This window comes from Pelophylax lessonae (genome assembly GCF_965119305.1).
Source record: "Pelophylax lessonae genome assembly, chromosome: 4".
Classification (NCBI taxonomy): domain Eukaryota; kingdom Metazoa; phylum Chordata; class Amphibia; order Anura; family Ranidae; genus Pelophylax; species Pelophylax lessonae.
The window spans coordinates 286746184-286770031 of record NC_138771.1 but is presented as its reverse complement, the minus strand read 5'-3'; the positions used below and the strand labels follow the sequence as shown (position 1 = coordinate 286770031).

The following is a 23848-nucleotide window of genomic DNA, read 5'->3' as shown; positions in this document are numbered from 1 at the left end:
GATTACTGTAGTAATGTCACTGCTACCCCCAAAAGTGTCAAAAATGTCAATTAGGGGTCCGATCTATCCACCGCAATGTCGCAGTCCCGCTAAAAATCGCAGATCGCCGCCATTACTAGTAAAAAAAAAACAATAAAAATGACAAATCTTTCCCGTAGTTAGTAGACGCGATAACTTTTGCGCAAACCAATCAAAATACGCTTATTGTGATTTTTTTTTTTCCCAAAAAAATATGTAGCAGAAAACAAACTGGCCTAAAATGTTAAATTTTGATTTTGAATTTTTTTTTTTTTTTTTGAATGTTGTATAGAAGAATTTAAAAAAATATTTTTTTTCTTTCAAAATTGTCGTTCTTTTTTTGTTTATAACGCAAATAATAAAAATTGCACAGGTGATCAAATATGACTAAAAGAAAGCTCTATTTGTTGGAAAAAAAGGATGTAAATTTTGTTTGGGTACAGCATTGCACGACCGCACAATTGTCTGTTAAGGTAATGCAGTGCCGAATCGCAAAATAGGGCCTGGTCATTAAGGGGGCAAATCCTTCTTGTCTTAAAGTGGTTAAAAGACCTTCTCCAAACTATACAGTATTTTCTCTTACGTCCTCTGACAGTTGCCGCCCACTCATACAGTCTTCACTATTGGGTATTGGCCTTCTCTGCAGGAGCAAGCTAGGCAGTAATTTTGTTAATACAAACAAACGTTAACACATAGACACACCCACAGGGGGCCGTCCCTCTGGCCAATATCCTCCAGCCAGTAACACTCTAATCCAGTTCTTTGCTGCCTAGCATCAGGAGTAGGCTAGGTTTTCCCTGCTGGGACCTAGTGTCTCAGTTTTTTTCTTTCTGTTTCTTTCTGAAAAGTGATTTTTCTTTTGAAATAGCTTTTTATTTTTGGAGGACTTTGGAGGACTTTGGAATTTGGAGGACTACAAGCGTCAGCAGCACTGGGCCTCGCACTGATTAATAAAGAACCTTATGGAGTCCCAGTCTGCCATCGAGCGTCGCAGGCTTTTGGTACGCCTAGGCCTCGCAACGACAGTGCCCCTGGAAGCGGGGACAAGCCTGCGAAGTTTCCTATCTTCGCTGGGATGTCTCAACTTCGGAACGCCCGGGTGTTGCTAACATCCTTCCTGGCTGACGGCACCCCCACCCAGCTGGGAGGTCTCCCGTGTCTGAGCGGTGCCCACACCCCTCGCTGGATGGTGAGTACTATTGTCCCTCTGTCCCTGGGAACAGGTGTTGAGGGGGTATTGAGTATGCCCACTCTGGGGATGGCCTTACATGGACAGTTTGCTGTAATATCCCTCTCATGGCCGTGGGATGGCCCCGTGTCTTACCTTCCCTGCCCCTGCGGGGGGGCGCTCCTGCGGTGTGGACCGCCATGCGGGGGGGTTGTAGGCTTCCTTCTTCCCGGGGGTGCTCTGTGCAGATCTTGGGGGGAGTGCGGGCGTTTGCTGTGGCGTTTGACGCGGTTCGCCCGGCCACCATTTTGGGGGAGGGCTGGCTGTTTTGGCCTCAGAGTGAGGGCAGCGGTCATTTTCTATCATCATTGTTGGCGCCGATCAGGTGCCATCTTTAGTATGGGCGGATGTCCTGTTATGGGCAGGGGCCATTTTCTAAGTGCTTTTCCTCTATTGACTTATAACAGGCACCAATTGTTTGTGGCTCAGGGCTTGCTTTTGCCTCTAGGGGCTGGAGGTCACTTCCTCCTTTTACATCAGCCTTCTCAGCAGCGTGGCAAGTATAGGGATACTGTGGGGGGATTTTACAGTTTTTCTCTGGCTATATTCCTGCTAGCAGTCTTTTTCCAGGGTGACTTTAGTTAAGGCAAGGGTCTCCACCTGTGGTGCAATTTGCGATAGGGGTCCACGGGAACCGCCGTTTTAAAGAGCCAGTATAATTATTTTTGCACTTTGATAATATGGAGTCCCAGGATAGCAAATTCCCCACAGACCTAGTTGATGGCTCAGGTACCCCCGATTCCACTTCCTTAGCCTCTTTATCTGCTGCACTTGCGACTTTAGCGTCAAAAGTTGATCTGCTGATGTCTGACCGTGTTACAAAGAAACAGCCCATGCACTCTGTTTTCTGACTCAGAGCCTGAATTGGTTGCCACGGACGACGTCCCCCCTGAGGGGTCCCCTTCCTCTCAGTCGGATGTAGAGGAGGAGGATTCATCCTCTGGGATAGCACGTGACAGCGCTGCGGTAGTTGCACTTATTATAAGGAGACTCTAAATCTTGATGATGAGCCCTCCATGGCAGGTAAGCGGGTTTCCTTCGGGACCCACAAGGCCCAGAAGTCGGGTCAGGTTTTTCCTTGTCCCGAAGAATTTCGGGAAACAGTAAATGACCAATGGCGTTGCATTAAGCATATGCTGGTGGTACCTAAGAGATTTAAGTACCGTTATCCCTTTGCGGATTCGGTTGATTCTCGCTGGACTGTGGTTCCTAAAGTGGACCACACTGCTTCCAGACTGAATAAATCCACCTTGATGACCGTAGAAGACTCCACGGTGTTTAAGGACCTGGCGGATAGACGGGTGGAAACGCTTTCCCGCCACATGTACTTGGTGGCGGGTTCCCTGCTGAACCCTGTGTTTGCCTCAGTGATGGTCTCTCAGGCTATCGCTGAATGGGCCAAGGTGCTTAGGTGCACTATTCGGTTTCTACTGCTGCGCTGGACATGTTGGATCAAATGGCCCAGGCTGTGATGTACCTGTGTGACACGGCTTTGGACGAGGCTCCTTTGGTTGTGCGTCTATCTGCGGTTGGGATTGCAATCCGCCGCATTATTTGGCTGAAAAGCTGGTCGGCCGACCATGCTTCTAAGGAGACAGTGTCTGACATCCCTTATGCGGGGGATCGTCTTTTTGGTGACACTCTAGATGAGCTGATCAAGGGGCTTACTGGGGGTAAGAGCACTCTCTGGCCTCAAGTCTCGAAGGGTAAATCTCCCCGCGCTAGGCGGGGTCCCTCCTTTCAGACTAGCCAGGGTTCCTTTCATGCCTTTGGGGCACAGGAAAAGGGTAAGTCATTCAAGGCCTCCGGCAGTCACAAGAAATCTTGGACCGGTAAGGCCAAAACTGGTCAAGCTGGGCAGGCAACCCAGTCCACCACTTCCTGAAGGGACGCCCTCACCCGCATCAGGGGTGGGGGGATGTCTGCGTTGTTTTCTGGAGCCCTGGTTGTCCAATTCAGGACAGGTGGGTTTGCGAGCTCATTCATTCAGGGTACAAGATCGAGTCTCGATCTCACCCCGCAGACAGATTCTTTCCATCAAACCTCCGTCTGACTCCTGTTCGTTTCCGGGATCTAAAACGAGCGGTTCATAATCTTCTCACCCAAGGAATCATCGTGCCGGTCCCTCCGCGGGACAGGTTTCGGGGATTTTACTCCAATCTGTTCACGGTGCCCAGAAAAGAGGGCAAGGTGCGTCCGATTTTGGGCCTAAAGTTGCTGAACCGCTTCATGCGGGTACAGAAGTTCCGGATGGAATCCATCTGGTCGGTGGTGGCATCTCTGAGTCCAACAGAATTCATGGCCTCCATCGGCCTAAAAGATGCGTATCTGCACATCCCTATTTACGAGGGTCATCAACGATATCTCCACTTCGCAATCGCAGAGGAGCATTACCAGTTTGTGGCATTGCCCTTCGGTCTCGCTTCGGCTCCAAGGGTGTTCACCAAGGTTTTGGCTCCTGTGTTGGCTCTGCTGCGGGTGAAGGGGATTGCGATCCTCGGTTATCTGGATGATCTCCTGTTAAGGTCGAGCTTGAGTGCCACCCTGTTGAGCGATCTGTCGGTCACGGTTCAGACGCTCCAGGAGTTCAGGTGGACCATCAATTTTCAGAAGCCGCTCTGTCCCCTTCGGTTCGTCTCCCCTACCTGGGGATGATTCTGGACTCTGCTCAGGCGGAGGACAAACTCCAGACTCTGCAGCACGAGATTAGGTCCCTCAGGGACAACGATCTCTCCTCGCTTCGGACCTGCATGCAGTCCCTGGGTCTGATGGTGTCGGCCTTCGAGGCGGTCCCATTTGCACAGTTTCACACGAGAATTCTGCAAGCAGAGATTATTGCCAGGTTGGACAGACATCCTTAGTCTTTGGACAGGAGGATTTCGCTAAGACACCATGTGAGATCGGATCGGTTGTGGTGGCTCCAGTCACCGACTCTGACGCAAGGCAAGTCCTTCCAGCCGTTATTAGGGATGGTGCTCACCACGGATGCCAGCCTGTCGGGCTGAGGTGGAGTTCTGGGCGCACTTTGTGCCCAGGGGAAGTGGTCGGAGGAGGAATGCTCCCTACCGATCAATGTCCTGGAGCTCCGGGCGATCAAGCTCTGTTTGCTTCCTTGGTCTTCTCTGCTTCAGGGCTGCCCTGTGCGAGTGCAGACGGACAACGCCACGGCGGTTGCATACATCAATCATCAGGGAAGTGGCCGAGATTCTGTCTTGGGCCGAATTGCATGTTCCGGCGATTCCGGCCGTCCACATTCCAGGTGTGGACAACTGGCAGGCAGACTATCTGAGTCACCAGACTCTGGACCAGGGGGAATGGTCCTTACACCCGGAGGTGTTTCGCCTTCTGTGTGTCTGGTGGGGATCTCCGGCCGTGGATCTGTTTGCGTCCCGTCTCAACAAAAAGGTAGAAAGGTTCGTGGCTCGACCTCGTGATCCACTGGCAGATGCCTCGGACGCGTTAGTGGTGCCGTGGCATTGGTGTCAGCTGATATATGCCTTCCCTCCGATTCAAATGTTGTCCAGGTTCCTCCGCAGGTTAGCCTCGGAACAGATGCTGGTGATTCTGGTAGCTCCAGACTGGCTGGGTCGGTCTTGGTACGCGGCCATCATGCAGATGGTTGTCGAACCCCCCTGGCGGCTTCCACTGAGAGACCATCTTCTGTCTCAAGGACCGATCTTCCATCCTGCTTTACAGTCGCTGGCTTTGACGGCTTGGCTGTTGAAAGCCAAGTCTTGAGAGACAGGGGTATCCCATCGGCTGTCATTCCTACCTTGCTAAAAGCTAGAAAAGCTTCTTCTGGGAAGGTTTATCATCGCACCTGGAGGGCATATTTTGCCTGCTGTGAGTCACAAGGTCTTCACCCCCTCTCCTTTTCAGTGGCGAGGGTTTTGGCTTTCCTGCAGACTGGGGTGGATCAGCGCCTGTCGCTGACCACGATCAAGGGCCAATTGTCGGCGTTGGCCATTCTTTTCCAGCGGCCTTTGGCGTCTAATTCCTTGATTCGCACCTTTATTCAGGGGGTGCATCATCTGGCTCCCCGGAGGAAGGCTCCCTTACCTCCCTGGGACCTGAATCTGGTTCTGTCTGTTTTACAACAACCTCCTTTTGAGAACATCAGAGAGATCCCTCTGCCTGTGTTGTCGCAGAAGGTTGCTTTTCTAGTGGCGATCACATCTGCTTGCAGAGTGTCGGAGTTGGCGGCTCTGTCTTGCCGCTCCCCTTATCTGGTTGTTCATAAGGATAAAGTGGTCTTGCGACCAAATCAGTCTTTTCTTCCTAAGGTGGTCTCAGCTTTCCACCTCAATGAGGATATTGTGTTGCCTTCGCTTTGTGCGAAGCCCAAGCATCCGAAGGAGTTTGCTTTGCATTCCTTGGACGTGGTCCGGGCGATCAAGGTTTACCTTTCCGCCACGGACTCCATCCAGAAGTCGGATTGTCTGTTTGTCTTTCCTGAGGGAACTCGGAAGGGTACAACGGCGTCGGCGGCAACCATTTCCAAATGGATCAGACAGATGATTGTGCAGGCCTATTCAATTAAGGGTCGGGTTCCTCCCTTCCCTGTTAAGGCACACTCTACTAGAGCTGTTAGTGCGTCTTGGGCTTTTCGCCAACAGGCATTGGTGGCTCAGGTGTGCAAAGCGGCGACCTGGTCCTCTGTACACACCTTTTCTAAGTTTTACAAACTTGATGTGTTGGCATCTCCGGATGCTTCTTTTGGCCGCAAGGTTTTGAGTGCGGCAGTGGTCTAAAGAGACATGCTATTTTTTTCTGTCTCTTAGTCATGGGGTTTTTTTCATTTTTCCTGGGTTAGCTCCTGTTGAGCTTTACTTACCCTGTTGGTTCAGTTCCGTTTTTTCTCTGACCTGGGTGCTGAGTTGCCTATTTTAAGGTTGCGTCTTCCCACCCCTCACATCTGCACTGCTTTGGGACGTCCCAATAGTAAAGACTGTATGAGTGGGCGGCGACTGTCAGAGGACGTAAGAGAAAATAGAATATGTGTAAAATCTTACCGTAAAATTCTTTTCTCTGTGTCCTCTTGAGTCGCCGCCCCCGCCCCTCTCTTTGGGGTTGACCGTTTTTCATGGACTGCTTGCTACATAACTGGATTAGAGTGTTACTGGCTGGAGGATATTGGCCAGAGGGACGGCCCCCTGTGGGTATGTCTATGTGTTAAAGTTTGTTTGTATTAACAAAATTACTGCCTAGCTTGCTCCTGCGGAGAAGGCCAATACCCAATAGTGAAGACTGTATGAGTGGGCAGCGACTGTCAGATGACTCAGAGAAAATAATTTTACGGTAAGATTTTACAAAAATTCTATTTTTAATTATTATTATTTATTTTTTCTTTATTATTACATTGTTCCCCCTTTCTCATGGCAGTACCTTGCTGCTCATTACCTTTTTTTAATAAAACCTTGCACAAAGCCTTGAACAAGACCAGAAACAAATTAAATTTCAGCTATAGAAGATCTGTAGACTTCAATGGGGTTTGGCTCTATGTTCAGTATTTGCGAACTTTGGCGTCTGAACTTTGCCCATTTCGCTCATCGCTACTCTATACCTTTCACGAAATGAATGAAATTGAATATGAGTAATGAGCTCCTATACTCAGTACAGCATGCTTTCTTTACTCCTGGCAGCCAAGCAAAGGTATGTACTGTGATGTATGTGCCACAGTGTCATTTTCAGCTGATCTTTCCTACAACTGTATCTAAAAAAAAATATAAAATATGGTGCACTCTCTTTATTGGTCCCTGGAAACTGACCTCTCATTAAAAGCTGCACAAACATCTAGAGTGAAAGTGCAGCTGATGCCCTTCACAACCAGCTAGATTTAGTATTTTCCTCTGATGAAAGCTTGTTGCTATGCGGCATATTTGCTCCCCTTTTCTTGGCTCCTGTTTTTATAAATCCGCAGTCTGACCAGTTGAGCAAGCTAGAGAGGGAACCAATAGTGTCATTAACAAATTTAAAGTATGGCGATAGTGATTACTTTATTATACTACAAAGGTTTTCTTTAAATTAAAATACATACGTATGATCATTTCCCATGAACTTTCCTCTGTGGATGCAAGTTGTGTTGAAACTAAATTGAATTAATGAGTTTTTTTTTTTTTCTAGAATGTACATGAAACCCCACATGTATTTGTTTAAATTCTTTAGCAATTAGTCAATATTCTGCTAGGAAAAAGGAACCAATTTTCCCGATGTGGGAATATAATTCATTTGACAAAACAATTCCTCAGGGAGTCACTAGTTTAATTGAAAACCTCTCAAGTATAAGACGACTTCCTCTTTTGCAATCACTACACCAGGATTCTTTGTGATCAATTTACAGCCATTTAGACAGATTGCCTTTGTGTAAACAGAAATTAGGGTTCACAATCACTGTACGGGTCTGACCACAAAGGGGTGAACGTCAATGGAAATTAGCAGTAATTGCAAAATTCCACTCCAACTGCATTTGCAGAAAGGATGGTCGGAAAAAAAAAAAAATATGGAAAGGACATAAAAAGATTGTATCACAAATCATCGGCTTGGGATTTTCCATCATTTGTCAAAAAAAGAGAGCTGACTATTTGTTTTCCATTTCCTAAGTGATTGCGGATATCCTACTTTCACACAGTTTGGTATTTATGCAGTTATGTAACCTGATAACTGTGCTCCATTTTTACTAAGCAGTTCTCTACACAACATAACACTCCTTTTGATTAAAGTATAAAAGGATTCAGTATTTGTGTTAAGATGCTGGTTTGTTAAAGGCAGTTTTCAAGATTCCTTCCATAAGAGCTATAGGGGGAGATTTACTAAAACTTGTGCAGCTGTGTATAGTAGCTAATCGGCTTCTAACTTTAGCTTTGATAATAACACCTTATTGGTTTTATAACTGGTTGCTATGCATAGCTGCACCAGATTCTGTGTGCTCCAGTTTTAGTAAATCTCCCCCATAGTATCTGCAAAAATTCCAAATCACAGGGCCCCTCTGGTACCATTTGTCCCTTTCTGTAACATAACGGAACAGGTGACCTGTAGGTTCAGTGGTTGTAATAAAATGAAGGTGAGCTGAAACATGAGAAAAGTATAGCAAATATCTTCCTGGAGAGTCCTCTGTGTAGGAAATACTGAAGGGCTGAGCACACTAATCCTTAGCCCTGTTTTCGCTGTGTCATTTGTAGCAGAATATACTAATGCATAAATGTCAGGGTGTTTTTGTGCTGCCTTGGCTAGTATAAGAGAGCATTGCCTATTTTTTTTTTTTTTTTACTGTTAAAGGAGACAACACGTAGACCTAGAGTCTTCTAGGCAGGAACACTTGATTGATAGTAAATTTAGAGGTTTTACACATTTAGCCTCAGGCCAGTGTATTTTTATTTGGAAAGGGGTCAGGCAAAATCAGTTAAAGAAGATATTCAGCATTAAGTAACATACATTTCCAAATGTTTTTAATTTATATGTTGATTTGGGAAATTACAGCATTCAGTTATTAAACAAGCCATCTGGCAACCCTCGCGCACCCTATGGCCAACCCTTACAACATCACTCCCCTGGACACCTGTGTGGGCAACATGAAATTTGTTGCTATTGTTCACTCCTCATGCCAACATCACACCTCAGCCACCTATATCCACAACATGACCATTCTCTGCCATCACTTTATATCCACTCTTTCCAACAACACCACTTGTTTCCAATCACCCCAATATTGGCAGCCTTCCTCATAACACCACCTGTACCTGAACACCCTATGGCCACTCATATCTATGGCTATCATGGTGCATAGTGCCGTAAAAAACATTTTGCATTTAAGGTTTTAGGCTGCCTCCCAGAATGTGGGTGAAGGTGGCAAGCTGGAGGTGGTTTTGAAAAAAAAGTGACCGCAGAGACATTTGCAGATGATGATGTGGTAAGGGTGAGGCGTAACACTAGGACTAATCATGTATTTCCGGTTTTTAGACCCACTTACTTGGCACTCACTTTAGAACACATGCGCTGACATGGCTTAGCTCAGTATCTTCATAACATAAACAGTTAGAATCCGCCTTGTAACTTGCTGAATTCCTTGCAGTTCCGCTGTAGGGAGACAAAGTAAATTATTTATCAGAAACTCCTTATATATCTATTAACTTGAGATTAATCACATCTTTCCCCATGAGCTTGAACTTTTTTAAAGGTAAGAAGCCACCCATTGAATAGTAATGCAAATTTTTTTTTGCTATTTTATTGTATAAAATATAATCTGTGCTGATAAACCCTCAGGGATTAATACATTATTGGCACTGCTCTACTTGTGAAGCCCTTCCGCAAACATGTGAACAATGAGTGTGAACAGAGGTATAGCTTTAAAAGCCTTATGGTGCATAATGAATAATATTTCTCCTTTAATTACTAGGAGGGTCTAGAAAGGACCAACATGAAACAAAATATAAAATTAACTGTATTTTTTTTTTTTTAATGATTCCCTTTTCTTCAAATAAACATACATTTTCACTGTATGGCCTTATTTTTTTAATCAACAGGGGACGTAAAAGTTTCTAACAATTGTTTAACAAGTGCTTATTTTATCTTCTATTACCTTTAATCTCTGATCATTCATTGTCTGCTAGCTAAATACCTCCGACTGAAAGCTCAATATTTTTGGATTGAATTAGATGGATTATACCTATCACTGTAGGCAAAGCATTATTATCTTTAGTGTGTTTGCTCCTGGACTACCTTCCTAATATGTTTATTGGAGAAAAAATGCTGGGTCCTGTAGGTAAAGACTGGTAAGAGACCCATACCTGCATTACAGCTTTGCAAATATATAAACATTGAGAGACTTTAGCATTTTTTTTATTGACTGTACATGCTTTAGGCAATGCTGATATAGTTCCAAATAAAAATAAAACTTCAATTAAATATATTTATGCCTGATGTTATTAGCCTCCCGGTGAACTCCCATGGCTCCTGTAAATTTCAGATCAAATTAAAGATGTGAATTTCAGAGACTGTACTAGCTCTTTGAACATTTATTGTAGAACAATGGCTTCAGGCCATGGTAAGATATAAATTAGTTCATTTTACTGTAAAGTGTCTCAAATTGCATGTAAATATGACTCTGTGAAAGTCTGCTGTTTACTTTGATGTGTTTAATCTATCTTAAACCAGTAATTGCAGGATGGACACAGTGTCATTCTTACAAAGGGATAAGCACTCCTAAGCTTAAAAAATGAAACTTTATCTTTTTATGTGAAATGTTTAATTCTGTGACATATATTTAACACAATCTTTTACCAAGAAAAAAGTTCTTGAACATGCAGTTCTAAAGCTGAAAAAACTGTTATGACAGATTTTCAGTGTTCTTTGGGTACTGTCACAGTAGAAGAGCTACTTGGTTAAGCAATTAAATTAGAGGTTATCCTGCACCTCTCTACTTTAGATCTAGAGCAGTGGTCTCCAAACTGCAGCCTGCGGGCCAGACATGGCCCTTTGCTCGCCTTCATCTGGCCCTTGGGGCACTGTTTCTCCGAGTGATACAAGGCACTATTGTTTCCACTGACACCAACAATGGGTCACTTTTCCTTCTACTAACACCAGCGTTGAGGCACCATTTCTCCCACTGACATCAATGATGGGGCACTATTCCTCCTAATGACCACAGGTGCTTTTGTCATTTTTTTATACTCCCACTGACCACTAAGCTTGAGACACGGTCTACTCCCACTGATGCCGAACCATTTTCTACTTCTACTAGCCATAGTCCAGCCTCCCTAAAGTCTGAAGGACAATAAACTGGCCCTTTGTTTAGAAATTTTGGAGTCCCCTGATCTAGAGAATGGAATAGAAAACCTCAAAGGCAGCCATTTTCACTGAATAATAATAAATGAATGAATTCAAAACTAAGAATGGCTTCTACATTTCTGTCTGCTCTATAAGACTCTAATCTTGCTGGAAAAAAAAACACTTTAGTGGAGTAAAGATCAACAAAGTAACAGCCCCAAGCCTGCACCTTTAAAAAAACATAGCAATGGCAGATCCCTATTAAATTTTTTACAGGTTAACTATAATTTAGATGTTGTGCTTTGGTAGCCTGTGGCTTTTGTCCTAATGGAGAACTTACAGGATCTGGCATGGCAGACAGAAAAAAGCTGGCGGTGCACTGATTTAAATTCAGCAGGGACAGAAGTAGTTGTTTAACTACAAATTACTACTTGTGTAACTGCTGTCGAAGGGACATGTTGGAAAATTTTCAATGAATCAGTGGCTGCAGGTGCTGATCAGTGTATTTCTGACACTGGCAGTTGCCGCTCTGTCCCGGAGAGGGAATTCCTCCATGCACCTCATCTGTGTGTGTGTGGCCAACTTTAGTAGACTAGGGTTTAGACTAGAGTTCATTGTTATTCTGAAAATGATGTTGTCAGTGCCTTTTTCTTTTTCCATGGACTGTGTAGCTATGTTTTTATTCTTCTTAATGTTCTATCTGTAAAGAAATTGACATTTGTTCCATTAACTTAAAAAATGCTTTGCTTCCATTTCCTTAGGCTGGCCATAAACAGTTCAAATCTCAGCCAGTTCAGCAGGAACCGGCCAAGATTCAAACCATTAATGGGCAGGCTGAATGTACAAAGTTGATTGATCAACTTGGGTACAACCAGCCTGCTGGATTCTTTTGCAATTTTCGCTGGCTGCTGCTAAAGCTGGCAGATGGGAGCCTAAATTGAAGTTGCCCTGTGACTATTGAGAACAATACTTTGCCTCTCACTTGGTGGAAGATATTATTTCACCTATAGACTCAGGGGTTGGTGCACCATGGATAGTGTCTACGAAGATGACTTGTGAAACATTAGGCTGGTTCACTTTTCATCTTACTGATAGCTAAGCTACTTGTGACAATTTTTGACTGGTATATTTTGATTATGGGTCTTCCGACTTCAAGGGCTACTTTTCAGTACATGGATGTGTTCTGGGGTGTTGGTTGGTTAAAGCTCTAACTATCTTGGAACAATACGATATTGGATGAATGTTACACTTCTTTTTTCCCAGTGACTTAGAACCTTTCTGTAGTAAAAAAATAAAAATAAATAATAATTATTCTGTTGTAATTCAGATATTTTAGGATCTCATAAATGTTTTTTTTTTTTTTTAGTTGCTAGATAACATTAACCTTTGTTTGAGGGTCAGTGGAACACACTGAATTATATAAATTATACAGGAGGGGGTTGGCAATAGGGATTTATTCTTAAGCTGCTAAGCAATCATTTTTTTTTTTTAGGTTCAGCCCTTAAAGGGAGAATTATCACAATGCAGAACATTTTATGTGGTTAGACCTCAATAGGCTGCTGGTTCTTAGTGTTACTAAACCCACAACAGTAAAATCTGTGTGTATATGCAGTAAAGCATGCTTGTTATATTCACTGTGGAACCCAAGGGGTCACTCCTCTGTATTGTGTAAAAAGACTGTTTGATCCTGTGTGCACAGTTCCTTCCCTTCTTGCATTGCCCCCAGAACATGTCTTGATAAAACAGTGGTGTCACGTTGCACATGCTCTGTTTGGTCTGTATTGCTAGACAGGTTTTTTTTTTTTTTTTTTTCCTTGGGAGAGTGCATGCGATCACCAATTGGCACTGTCAACACAGAGGGTCAAGGGTCCTGCATCCTGATAGGACAGTGAGAGCAGAAAGAAAATTCCTCCTACAAGCTTTAACTAAGCACTGATGGTAGTCACAAGACTGCTATATACTGCTGATGAGAAAAGGTATTAAAATAATTGCATTTCCATGTTCTGTGGGAAAGAAGATATAGTGAATGCAGGGTCTTGGGCTTAGTAACACTTTTAAGCAGCTAAGCTAAACTATTCACTGCCCTATATGTAGCACGCAAGTCAGGAATGGCTGATTCCCTCAGTACGTAATCATACAGGTATTCTGCTTTGTTTCCCAGGTTCTTTAAACAAACGCAATTTAGGATGTTGCTAAATCTGATGTGACTAATCTGCTTGTTAGGTTACCATGGTACAAAATGCTGACAGTCTTCAATTTCTCTCTGGTATAAAAATATAATTTGATAGCCGAGCACTTCAGAATGAGAACTCCTAATATTTTTGGTTGTGTTAGGTGAATCCTGTATATCACTGCAAATAAAGTATCATGAGCTTGGTGCTTGTTGCTACTGGACTAGATTCCTGATAGGTTTATTGGGGAAAAAGTTAGGAGGCCTTGCACTTGCAGATGCTTGAAATATAAAATACAGCGCTGAAAATGAAATCCTATGCATATATGGAAAAGTAAATACAATCGAAAATAACGATAAAATTCTGGAACAGTCCAATCCACCCATGCATCATGGCAAGTGAAGAGATCCGTCTAATAGGTGCTTGGAAAAAGTGAGAACCTCCACCACATGTATAGTGACCAATTGGCCTCTTACCGAATACAGGTGACCAATGCTCTCACAAAGGTCAACAACGCTTTTGCTCAAGGCAGGACGACCAGATTCCCAAAATGATGACAGAAGCTCCTAGATTTCATGGATCTCCTTCCAAGGATAGGATCTATCATGCAGTGTCCCTCTCAAACATGGAATAGAGACAGGGAAAGACCATGGTGCAGTATGTTCCAAGTAAAAGCGTTTATTTAAAATAAAATGCACTCACCACACGTAAGAACATGAGGGACCTTAAGAATAAATTTCAATGATCGCTGGCGGGCGATGCATTCAAACCGGCTTGTGACGTCGACGCTGACAGCTCCGCCTACATGTTTCGCAGGCAACTGCGTCATCAGGGGGGGGAGGGAGCAGCGTAATAGACGTCTTATATAGGTCGATGGAAACCGGAAGTGCAAGCGGTCAATCGGCACGCCCTCCGAGGTCACACAGGAAGTGAAACCACGTATGGACCGCATTGCGACACCGGAAGTGGTTCTCAGACCTTAGAGCTAGAGGCTGATGAACCGGAAGTGTACCTTCGTTCCGGAAGCAAAACAAATGGTAATCTCCCGGAGAGATACATCCACCTACCCCGGGAAAAATCATTAGGCAATAGCTCATTGAACATGAATAAAAAAGGTAATATGTCCACAAATGGGAAATATTACCAAAAGTATATCAAAAATTAATTGTTGTGAACAGCCCCATAGACCCTCCAAGGACCCATGGGAGCTAATATGTAAAACCGGAAGTAGATCTCCAAACCCAAAACGGGGAAGAGATACAAGATTTAAAATCAAAAAGAGTCGAGGTCACAAGCCAGAAGAATTATCAATATAATAAACATATACAATGGTGATATAAAAATCCAAAAAGTATACAATAACTCAAAACATACAAGTTAAAAGGATGTGTACAGTCTAACACAACCTGATATGAAATTCAGAATCAGAAAATGATTCTATACCAGCATGTTAATCCATAACAACATAAAACACAATGTCCAAGGTTAACTGTTATTAATGAATGAATTAAGATCCAGGTCTACATTCAAACCAGATGGCCTAAGGCATTTGAGGAGATAAATCCATCGGGTTTCTAACTGTGAGATGCCTCTACGTAGGTGGCCACCCCGCCAGTTAGATTGGAAAAGATCAATGACCATAAATGAGGTCCCTGTAGGGTCCCTCCCATGGTATTTGTCATAATGTTTGGATAGGTTGTGCTTCGGAAAACCCCTGCGAATATTGCCGATGTGCTCATTCATTCTCACCCGAAACTCCCTAATGGTACGCCCTACATAGTGTAGCCCACAGGGACAGGTGATTAGGTACACTACATTTTTAGTGCTGCATGTTGCAAAACATTTGATGTCATAGGTTAAACCCGTCGCATTGCACAAAAATTGTGTACTTCCGCTGTTTCAAATGATTAATTGAACAGACGGCACAACGTCTGCAAGGGTAAAATCCATCTCTGTCAAAAAAGAATTTAGGTCTAGTGGGAGGATCAATGATGTTCGGTGCTAGCCTTAACCTTAGTGGGGGAGCACCCCTAAAGACAACTGGGGGCTGGTCTGGAATTAAAGAACCCAGAACCCTATCACTCTTCAAAATGCCCCAATGTTTGGTCAAAATTCTTTTCACCAAAAAATGGTGAGAAGAATAGGACGTAAAAAAGGAAAAACGAGGTGAAAACCTAGTAGTCTCCCCCACTGGCCCATTAATAGGTAAAACCTCCCTCTCAGGGTACAAGATTAGATTCCTATCCATCTCTGCAGTGGCACGAATGGCGGAGTCCAGTTCATCTGATCCATAACCTCTGTCCAGGAATCGTTCTTTTAGTATCTTGGCCTCCTCAAGGAAGTCCTGCAACAAAGTACAGTTTCTCCTGAGTCTCCGAAACTGACTTTTAGGGACACCTTTTAGCCATGGTCTATGATGACAACTCTCTAGGCTGATGAACCCATTACGGTCCGTTTCTTTAAAAAACGTAGATGTGATTAGTTTATTGTCCTGGACCCGAATCCTCAAATCCAGAAAACTAATCTCCTCACTACTGATGTCATGTTTCAGGGCTATGCCGCGATCATTGTTGTTCAGAGTGGAAAAAAAGGACTCTAGAGAGTCCCTATCTCCACCCCAAATCAACAATATATCGTCGATATAGCGCCCCCAATATAGAAGTTCAGGGATGTTCTGTCCATAAATGACTTCACCTTCCCACCTGGCCATGAAGAGGTTAGCCATTGAGGGGGCAAATTTCGCCCCCATGGCTACACCTCTGCACTGCACATAGTGGGTACCACCAAACCAGAAAAAATTGTGCCCCATCGCATAATCCATAAGGTTAAGTATGAACTCCTGTTGTTTTCTAGGAAGAGACGCATCCTCCCGAAGAAAATATTGTACAGCCTCTCGTCCATGATGGTGAGAGATAATCGTGTAGAGAGAATTCACATCCGCTGTTGCCAGCAGAAGGCCCTCTCTCCACTCAAAAGAATCCAGAGATCTAACCACCTGGGTGGTATCCCTGATGTATGATGGCATAGTGGTGACAATGGGTTGGAGATAATGATCTATATAGCGCCCTACTTTGGATGTGATAGAGTTTATGCCACTAATGATAGGTCTTCCTGGGGGGTGGAGAGGGTCCTTGTGGACTTTGGGCAAGTAGTACATGATGGGTATACGAGGTGCCACAGGAATCAAGAACTCCTTCTCCTTTTTATTCAAAATTTGTTGCTTATAACCCTCCTCCACCAGTGAGACCAAATCCTTCTTATAAGAAGCAGTGGGATTCTTGGGCAAAGGGCGATAGGTGTCCTGATCGGACAATATCCTGTGCATTTCTGCACAGTAGTCCACCTTATTCAAGATCACTACCCCTCCGCCCTTATCCGCCGGGCGTACCACAATGTCATTACGTTTTTTAAGGGAATCCATACCCACTTTAAATTTGGGATCCATGTACACCCTCTTGCAATTCACCTTTTCTAAATCCGCCAGTACCACATCCCTGAACACATTCAGAGTGGGTGGAAGATTCACTGGTGGATTGAAAAGTGATGCATTGGCTAGAGATGAATGTCTAAAGCCATCTGAATTAGGGATGGTACTTCTAATAGGGTTGGAAGTTAAGTATCTCTGGACATGCAACTTCCTGACGTATTTATGTACATCTATAAATACATTAAACTTGTTCAGGCTGCGAGGAGGTACAAACTTCATACCCGCGCCAAGAACAAGCTTCTCCTCCTCACTCAATGTTGAATTACTCAGATTGAAAAGACCTTGGTCCCTTAGGCCCGCCTTGTTCTTTTTTGCCCTGAGTCTTCTACCCCCCCTGGACCCTCGTTTTGGTCTAACCTTCTTTTGAATTTGTTCTTTCCCTCGGGAAAAAACTGTTGACCATGGCCCGAGGGGGCATGTGACCTTACATCCTGTTGGGGCCATTCTTCTCTATAATCATATTGGTAAGGTCTCCTCAAATCCGGGGTACCTCTATAAGGGGGGGTTTCGGGAGGACCATAATCGCCCTGACCCCTTTGGAAATCACCCTGTCTGTTCCAACCCTCATTGGGATGTTGAGTGATATAGCGATCACCAGGTGACTGTTCAAATCCTCTAAGGACCTCAAAACGGTTTGAGGGAACAGAATGATTTCTATTAGGTGCCCTCCCTCTACCTCTCCTGCCCCTTCCCGATCTTCCACGACGTGGGAGAGCGGGGAGGGGGACATGTTGAACCATAGGCGAGGCGGTCCGAGGAGGGACCAGTCCGCGATTAGGTAGTGGTGGCACAGAGGGGGGTTCAGCAGAAGCAGTCTCAAGCTTAGCCTGCCACTTGAAAGTTTTGTTGTTCCTATAATCGTCAGTATCTCTCAGGTACTTTTTCCTCTTTTTATTCCTCTGATCGGCCTCCTCTTTCTCCAAATATTTCTGGAGGTCATCAGAACATTTTTTATACTCATCCTGAGTTTTGAGGGGCTCTAATTGGCCCTTGATCTTAGTGACCTCCTCATCCAGTTTGGTCAATTTTCTCCTCTTTTTAGTAATCAAAAAATTGAGAAGAGAGATCCCAGCTTGGTTAAAGAACTGGAACCACTCTTCAATATCGGTATCCCCATTATAGGGGGCTAACTCCCATCTCAAATGCCTCGGCACTATCTTGTCGGAGATACACTTCTCCAGCAAGACAATGTCCCAGTTGAGATGTAATTCGCTAGTCAAAACATTCTTTAACCTCAAAAAGATACCATTGATATTATCGTTGCTATCAGCAGGGGGGCTAGACCCATTAAACAGATCATCTGTAATAATGGTATGCGAAGCCCTAAACTCAAAGATATCCATATTAAAAATTAATGTGGGAAGCAGCAGAATAAACCATACAAAAGAATACAAACAAACTGAATATCCGCGCTACCAGTGTAAGCAGCTGTCATAAACCACGGTGTGATCAGAAAAATGAAATATAAAATACAGCGCTGAAAATGAAATCCTATGCATATATGGAAAAGTAAATACAATCGAAAATAACGATAAAATTCTGGAACAGTCCAATCCACCCATGCATCATGGCAAGTGAAGAGATCCGTCTAATAGGTGCTTGGAAAAAGTGAGAACCTCCACCACATGTATAGTGACCAATTGGCCTCTTACCGAATACAGGTGACCAATGCTCTCACAAAGGTCAACAACGCTTTTGCTCAAGGCAGGACGACCAGATTCCCAAAATGATGACAGAAGCTCCTAGATTTCATGGATCTCCTTCCAAGGATAGGATCTATCATGCAGTGTCCCTCTCAAACATGGGATAGAGACAGGGAAAGACCATGGTGCAGTATGTTCCAAGTAAAAGCGTTTATTTAAAATAAAATGCACTCACCACACGTAAGAACATGAGGGACCTTAAGAATAAATTTCAATGATCGCTGGCGGGCGATGCATTCAAACCGGCTTGTGACGTCGACGCTGACAGCTCCGCCTACATGTTTCGCAGGCAACTGCGTCATCAGGGGGGGGAGGGAGCAGCGTAATAGACGTCTTATATAGGTCGATGGAAACCGGAAGTGCAAGCGGTCAATCGGCACGCCCTCCGAGGTCACACAGGAAGTGAAACCACGTATGGACCGCATTGCGACACCGGAAGTGGTTCTCAGACCTTAGAGCTAGAGGCTGATGAACCGGAAGTGTACCTTCGTTCCGGAAGCAAAACAAATGGTAATCTCCCGGAGAGATACATCCACCTACCCCGGGAAAAATCATTAGGCAATAGCTCATTGAACATGAATAAAAAAGGTAATATGTCCACAAATGGGAAATATTACCAAAAGTATATCAAAAATTAATTGTTGTGAACAGCCCCATAGACCCTCCAAGGACCCATGGGAGCTAATATGTAAAACCGGAAGTAGATCTCCAAACCCAAAACGGGGAAGAGATACAAGATTTAAAATCAAAAAGAGTCGAGGTCACAAGCCAGAAGAATTATCAATATAATAAACATATACAATGGTGATATAAAAATCCAAAAAGTATACAATAACTCAAAACATACAAGTTAAAAGGATGTGTACAGTCTAACACAACCTGATATGAAATTCAGAATCAGAAAATGATTCTATACCAGCATGTTAATCCATAACAACATAAAACACAATGTCCAAGGTTAACTGTTATTAATGAATGAATTAAGATCCAGGTCTACATTCAAACCAGATGGCCTAAGGCATTTGAGGAGATAAATCCATCGGGTTTCTAACTGTGAGATGCCTCTACGTAGGTGGCCACCCCGCCAGTTAGATTGGAAAAGATCAATGACCATAAATGAGGTCCCTGTAGGGTCCCTCCCATGGTATTTGTCATAATGTTTGGATAGGTTGTGCTTCGGAAAACCCCTGCGAATATTGCCGATGTGCTCATTCATTCTCACCCGAAACTCCCTAATGGTACGCCCTACATAGTGTAGCCCACAGGGACAGGTGATTAGGTACACTACATTTTTAGTGCTGCATGTTGCAAAACATTTGATGTCATAGGTTAAACCCGTCGCATTGCACAAAAATTGAGTGTACTTCCGCTGTTTCAAATGATTAATTGAACAGACGGCACAACGTCTGCAAGGGTAAAATCCATCTCTGTCAAAAAAGAATTTAGGTCTAGTGGGAGGATCAATGATGTTCGGTGCTAGCCTTAACCTTAGTGGGGGGGCACCCCTAAAGACAACTGGGGGCTGGTCTGGAATTAAAGAACCCAGAACCCTATCACTCTTCAAAATGCCCCAATGTTTGGTCAAAATTCTTTTCACCAAAAAATGGTGAGAAGAATAGGACGTAAAAAAGGAAAAACGAGGTGAAAACCTAGTAGTCTCCCCCACTGGCCCATTAATAGGTAAAACCTCCCTCTCAGGGTACAAGATTAGATTCCTATCCATCTCTGCAGTGGCACGAATGGCGGAGTCCAGTTCATCTGATCCATAACCTCTGTCCAGGAATCGTTCTTTTAGTATCTTGGCCTCCTCAAGGAAGTCCTGCAACAAAGTACAGTTTCTCCTGAGTCTCCGAAACTGACTTTTAGGGACACCTTTTAGCCATGGTCTATGATGACAACTCTTTAGGCTGATGAACCCATTACGGTCCGTTTCTTTAAAAAACGTAGATGTGATTAGTTTATTGTCCTGGACCCGAATCCTCAAATCCAGAAAACTAATCTCCTCACTACTGATGTCATGTTTCAGGGCTATGCCGCGATCATTGTTGTTCAGAGTGGAAAAAAAGGACTCTAGAGAGTCCCTATCTCCACCCCAAATCAACAATATATCGTCGATATAGCGCCCCCAATATAGAAGTTCAGGGATGTTCTGTCCATAAATGACTTCACCTTCCCACCTGGCCATGAAGAGGTTAGCCATTGAGGGGGCAAATTTCGCCCCCATGGCTACACCTCTGCACTGCACATAGTGGGTACCACCAAACCAGAAAAAATTGTGCCCCATCGCATAATCCATAAGGTTAAGTATGAACTCCTGTTGTTTTCTAGGAAGAGACGCATCCTCCCGAAGAAAATATTGTACAGCCTCTCGTCCATGATGGTGAGAGATAATCGTGTAGAGAGAATTCACATCCGCTGTTGCCAGCAGAAGGCCCTCTCTCCACTCAAAAGAATCCAGAGATCTAACCACCTGGGTGGTATCCCTGATGTATGATGGCATAGTGGTGACAATGGGTTGGAGATAATGATCTATATAGCGCCCTACTTTGGATGTGATAGAGTTTATGCCACTAATGATAGGTCTTCCTGGGGGGTGGAGAGGGTCCTTGTGGACTTTGGGCAAGTAGTACATGATGGGTATACGAGGTGCCACAGGAATCAAGAACTCCTTCTCCTTTTTATTCAAAATTTGTTGCTTATAACCCTCCTCCACCAGTGAGACCAAATCCTTCTTATAAGAAGCAGTGGGATTCTTGGGCAAAGGGCGATAGGTGTCCTGATCGGACAATATCCTGTGCATTTCTGCACAGTAGTCCACCTTATTCAAGATCACTACCCCTCCGCCCTTATCCGCCGGGCGTACCACAATGTCATTACGTTTTTTAAGGGAATCCATACCCACTTTAAATTTGGGATCCATGTACACCCTCTTGCAATTCACCTTTTCTAAATCCGCCAGTACCACATCCCTGAACACATTCAGAGTGGGTGGAAGATTCACTGGTGGATTGAAAAGTGATGCATTGGCTAGAGATGAATGTCTAAAGCCATCTGAATTAGGGATGGTACTTCTAATAGGGTTGGAAGTTAAGTATCTCTGGACATGCAACTTCCTGACGTATTTATGTACATCTATAAATACATTAAACTTGTTCAGGCTGCGAGGAGGTACAAACTTCATACCCGCGCCAAGAACAAGCTTCTCCTCCTCACTCAATGTTGAATTACTCAGATTGAAAAGACCTTGGTCCCTTAGGCTTGGCAGATGCTTAGCTTTTAAAAAGCTGTCAACAAATTGTGTTAATATTGTTGCTGATATTTTTGGAAAATTGAAGAATGTTATCTTTTGGTGGTGGTAATTGAAAATTTTGCCTTGTATGGGCACCTTGAGGTCAGCCTTCACTTGTTGGATAGAATGCCTTAATAATGTCACAGCTGCATTTATTAACACATTTACCAACGTAATGTTTTTCCTTTTTTAACTAGTATCCTGCTGCCCTGATGAATCTGGGAGCTATACTTCATCTCAATGGCAAACTGGAAGAGGCAGAAGCCAACTACCTCCGAGCTCTTCAGTTCAAACCAGATGATGTTATCACCCAGTCCAATCTTCGCAAACTGTGGAATATCATGGAGAAACAAGGTCTAAAGACATCAAAAACGTGACAATGAAGGACTACAGACTTTTGACATAATATTAGATTATACAATTGGACCTGCAGGGAACAGAGGAGCTTGTGAGCAAGGCTTCCTGCAAGCATTGGATTCCCTAATTGCTGCTAGGAGAGTCTTCTGCTTTGGCAAAGTAGTTGTTCCATGTTTAATTAAAAAAGGGAAATGATGTTGTGGAAAAAAAAAAAGGAACCTGCAAAGGGATTAGGAAATGCTTGTATTAGCCCAGATAACAGAAAGGCACTTAAAGTGAGATCTGTCTTCATTGCAGAGCAACCGGTTGTGAATATTTCTTGAGTAGGCTAAAGCTAATGGTAGCCTTTAAAGTTGTACAAAAAAAAAGCATAACAATATAAATACTTTTAATTGCTAAAATAATTAACCTACAGTTTCTTGGATCAATTCTTTTTCAGAGCTAATTCACTAAATTTATTATATTGTGGTACAAAATCAAAATGTTTTTGGTATATTAAACTGTTTCCTTTGGGGATAGAGGAGATTCTAGTTCCTCTTGTTTTGCCTGGCCAGTCTTTTTTCTTTTTTTTTTTCCATGGTCTGCCTTTGGAGGTTGCGATACATACCCTTCTAGGAGAAGCAGTGTTCTACAAGATAGTCTCATCCATGATAGCTTTTATTTATTTTTGTAGAAAAGCCCCTGACAAATATTGAGTTCCTTTCATTCATCAGTTTGAACATCTGATAAAAAAAAAAAAAACAGTTGGACATAAATTTGGCAATATAGCCCTTTGCTCAAGGGACAATAAACACATGTATTTCCAATGCAGCAGTCTTGCTATAATGAACTTTTTTTTTTTTTTTTATTCCTCTTTTGCAATCCAAGTCATCATAACCCACAGCCACACAAAATTAACCAATAACTTTATATGTCACAGGTAATTTTGTTTGGTAAAATCTGATATTTAACAGTACATTTTTTTTTTTTTAAATGGGAGGAACTTAGGGAGCCAGTGTTTTTTCTTCTAAAAGGATATCTATACCCAATAAAATGTAATATATAGCAGCTTACCAGTCCTAAGATATAGTAGTTGCATTATTTTTCATTTTCAGGCTAAAAACATTTTTAGAAAGTAAGCAAAATACATGCTGATCTTGCCAGACATTCAGTTTCCTTGTTATTTACTGTGAGCTGAGCTGAAAGCAAAAAAAAAAATGTTATCTTGCCACCCAGGTACAGGAAATGTGTTACTTGTTAGATTATCTGGTGAGAAAAGGGAAAAAAAAAGTCTAAAAGGAAAATAATGCAGCCACCAGATCTAGAGACTTGTAAGCATTTCCCAATGACACACCAAGATGTTGCATTAGTAAGATATGTTTATGGTGTGAGCCAGTATGTCCTTTTTATTATCATTAATTATAGCAGCAGAAGGACGTCATAATATCGAAGAAGTTGCTTTTCTTTTACTTGTACGTGTTTTTATAATGAGATCCACAGTTGGAAATAGTAGGGTCTATGCTGCTCACTGCTGGACTGAAGTCTATTAGTATGCCTTTATGCCTAAGAATGTTGTGTGTGAAACACGTCAAGGCTCCTTATCTTGAAACCTTTCTACTTTGTGCATCTGTTTGTACTAATACATTTCAATCTAGCAGTGAGCTCTGTGGACCCTACCCTTCCCTTGAAGAAGCAGGGATTCTTTCTTTCAATTACCTATAGATGAATTTGAAACGCGCTATGGTGTCACACATTCTGGATCAATCCCGAGCTGTGCTCTGTGTGTCCATTGACACACACAGAGTGTGGCTTGCCCTGCTCCCTGCTCCCTTGTCACTGGATTTGATTGACAGC

General features: G+C 43.3%; 1 protein-coding gene across 1 annotated transcript in view; it reads left to right on the top strand.

The window, feature by feature from the left end:
* Positions 1 to 22584, top strand: part of TMTC2 (transmembrane O-mannosyltransferase targeting cadherins 2) — a 445859-nt gene extending 423275 nt beyond the window's left edge. The window contains exon 12 of the mRNA XM_082255664.1: positions 21856 to 22584. Coding sequence (XP_082111790.1) covers positions 21856 to 22035 — 180 coding nt within the window. The 3' untranslated portion in view covers positions 22036 to 22584. The remainder of the gene's footprint in view (positions 1 to 21855) is intronic.
* Positions 22585 to 23848: the final 1264 nt, after the last annotated feature.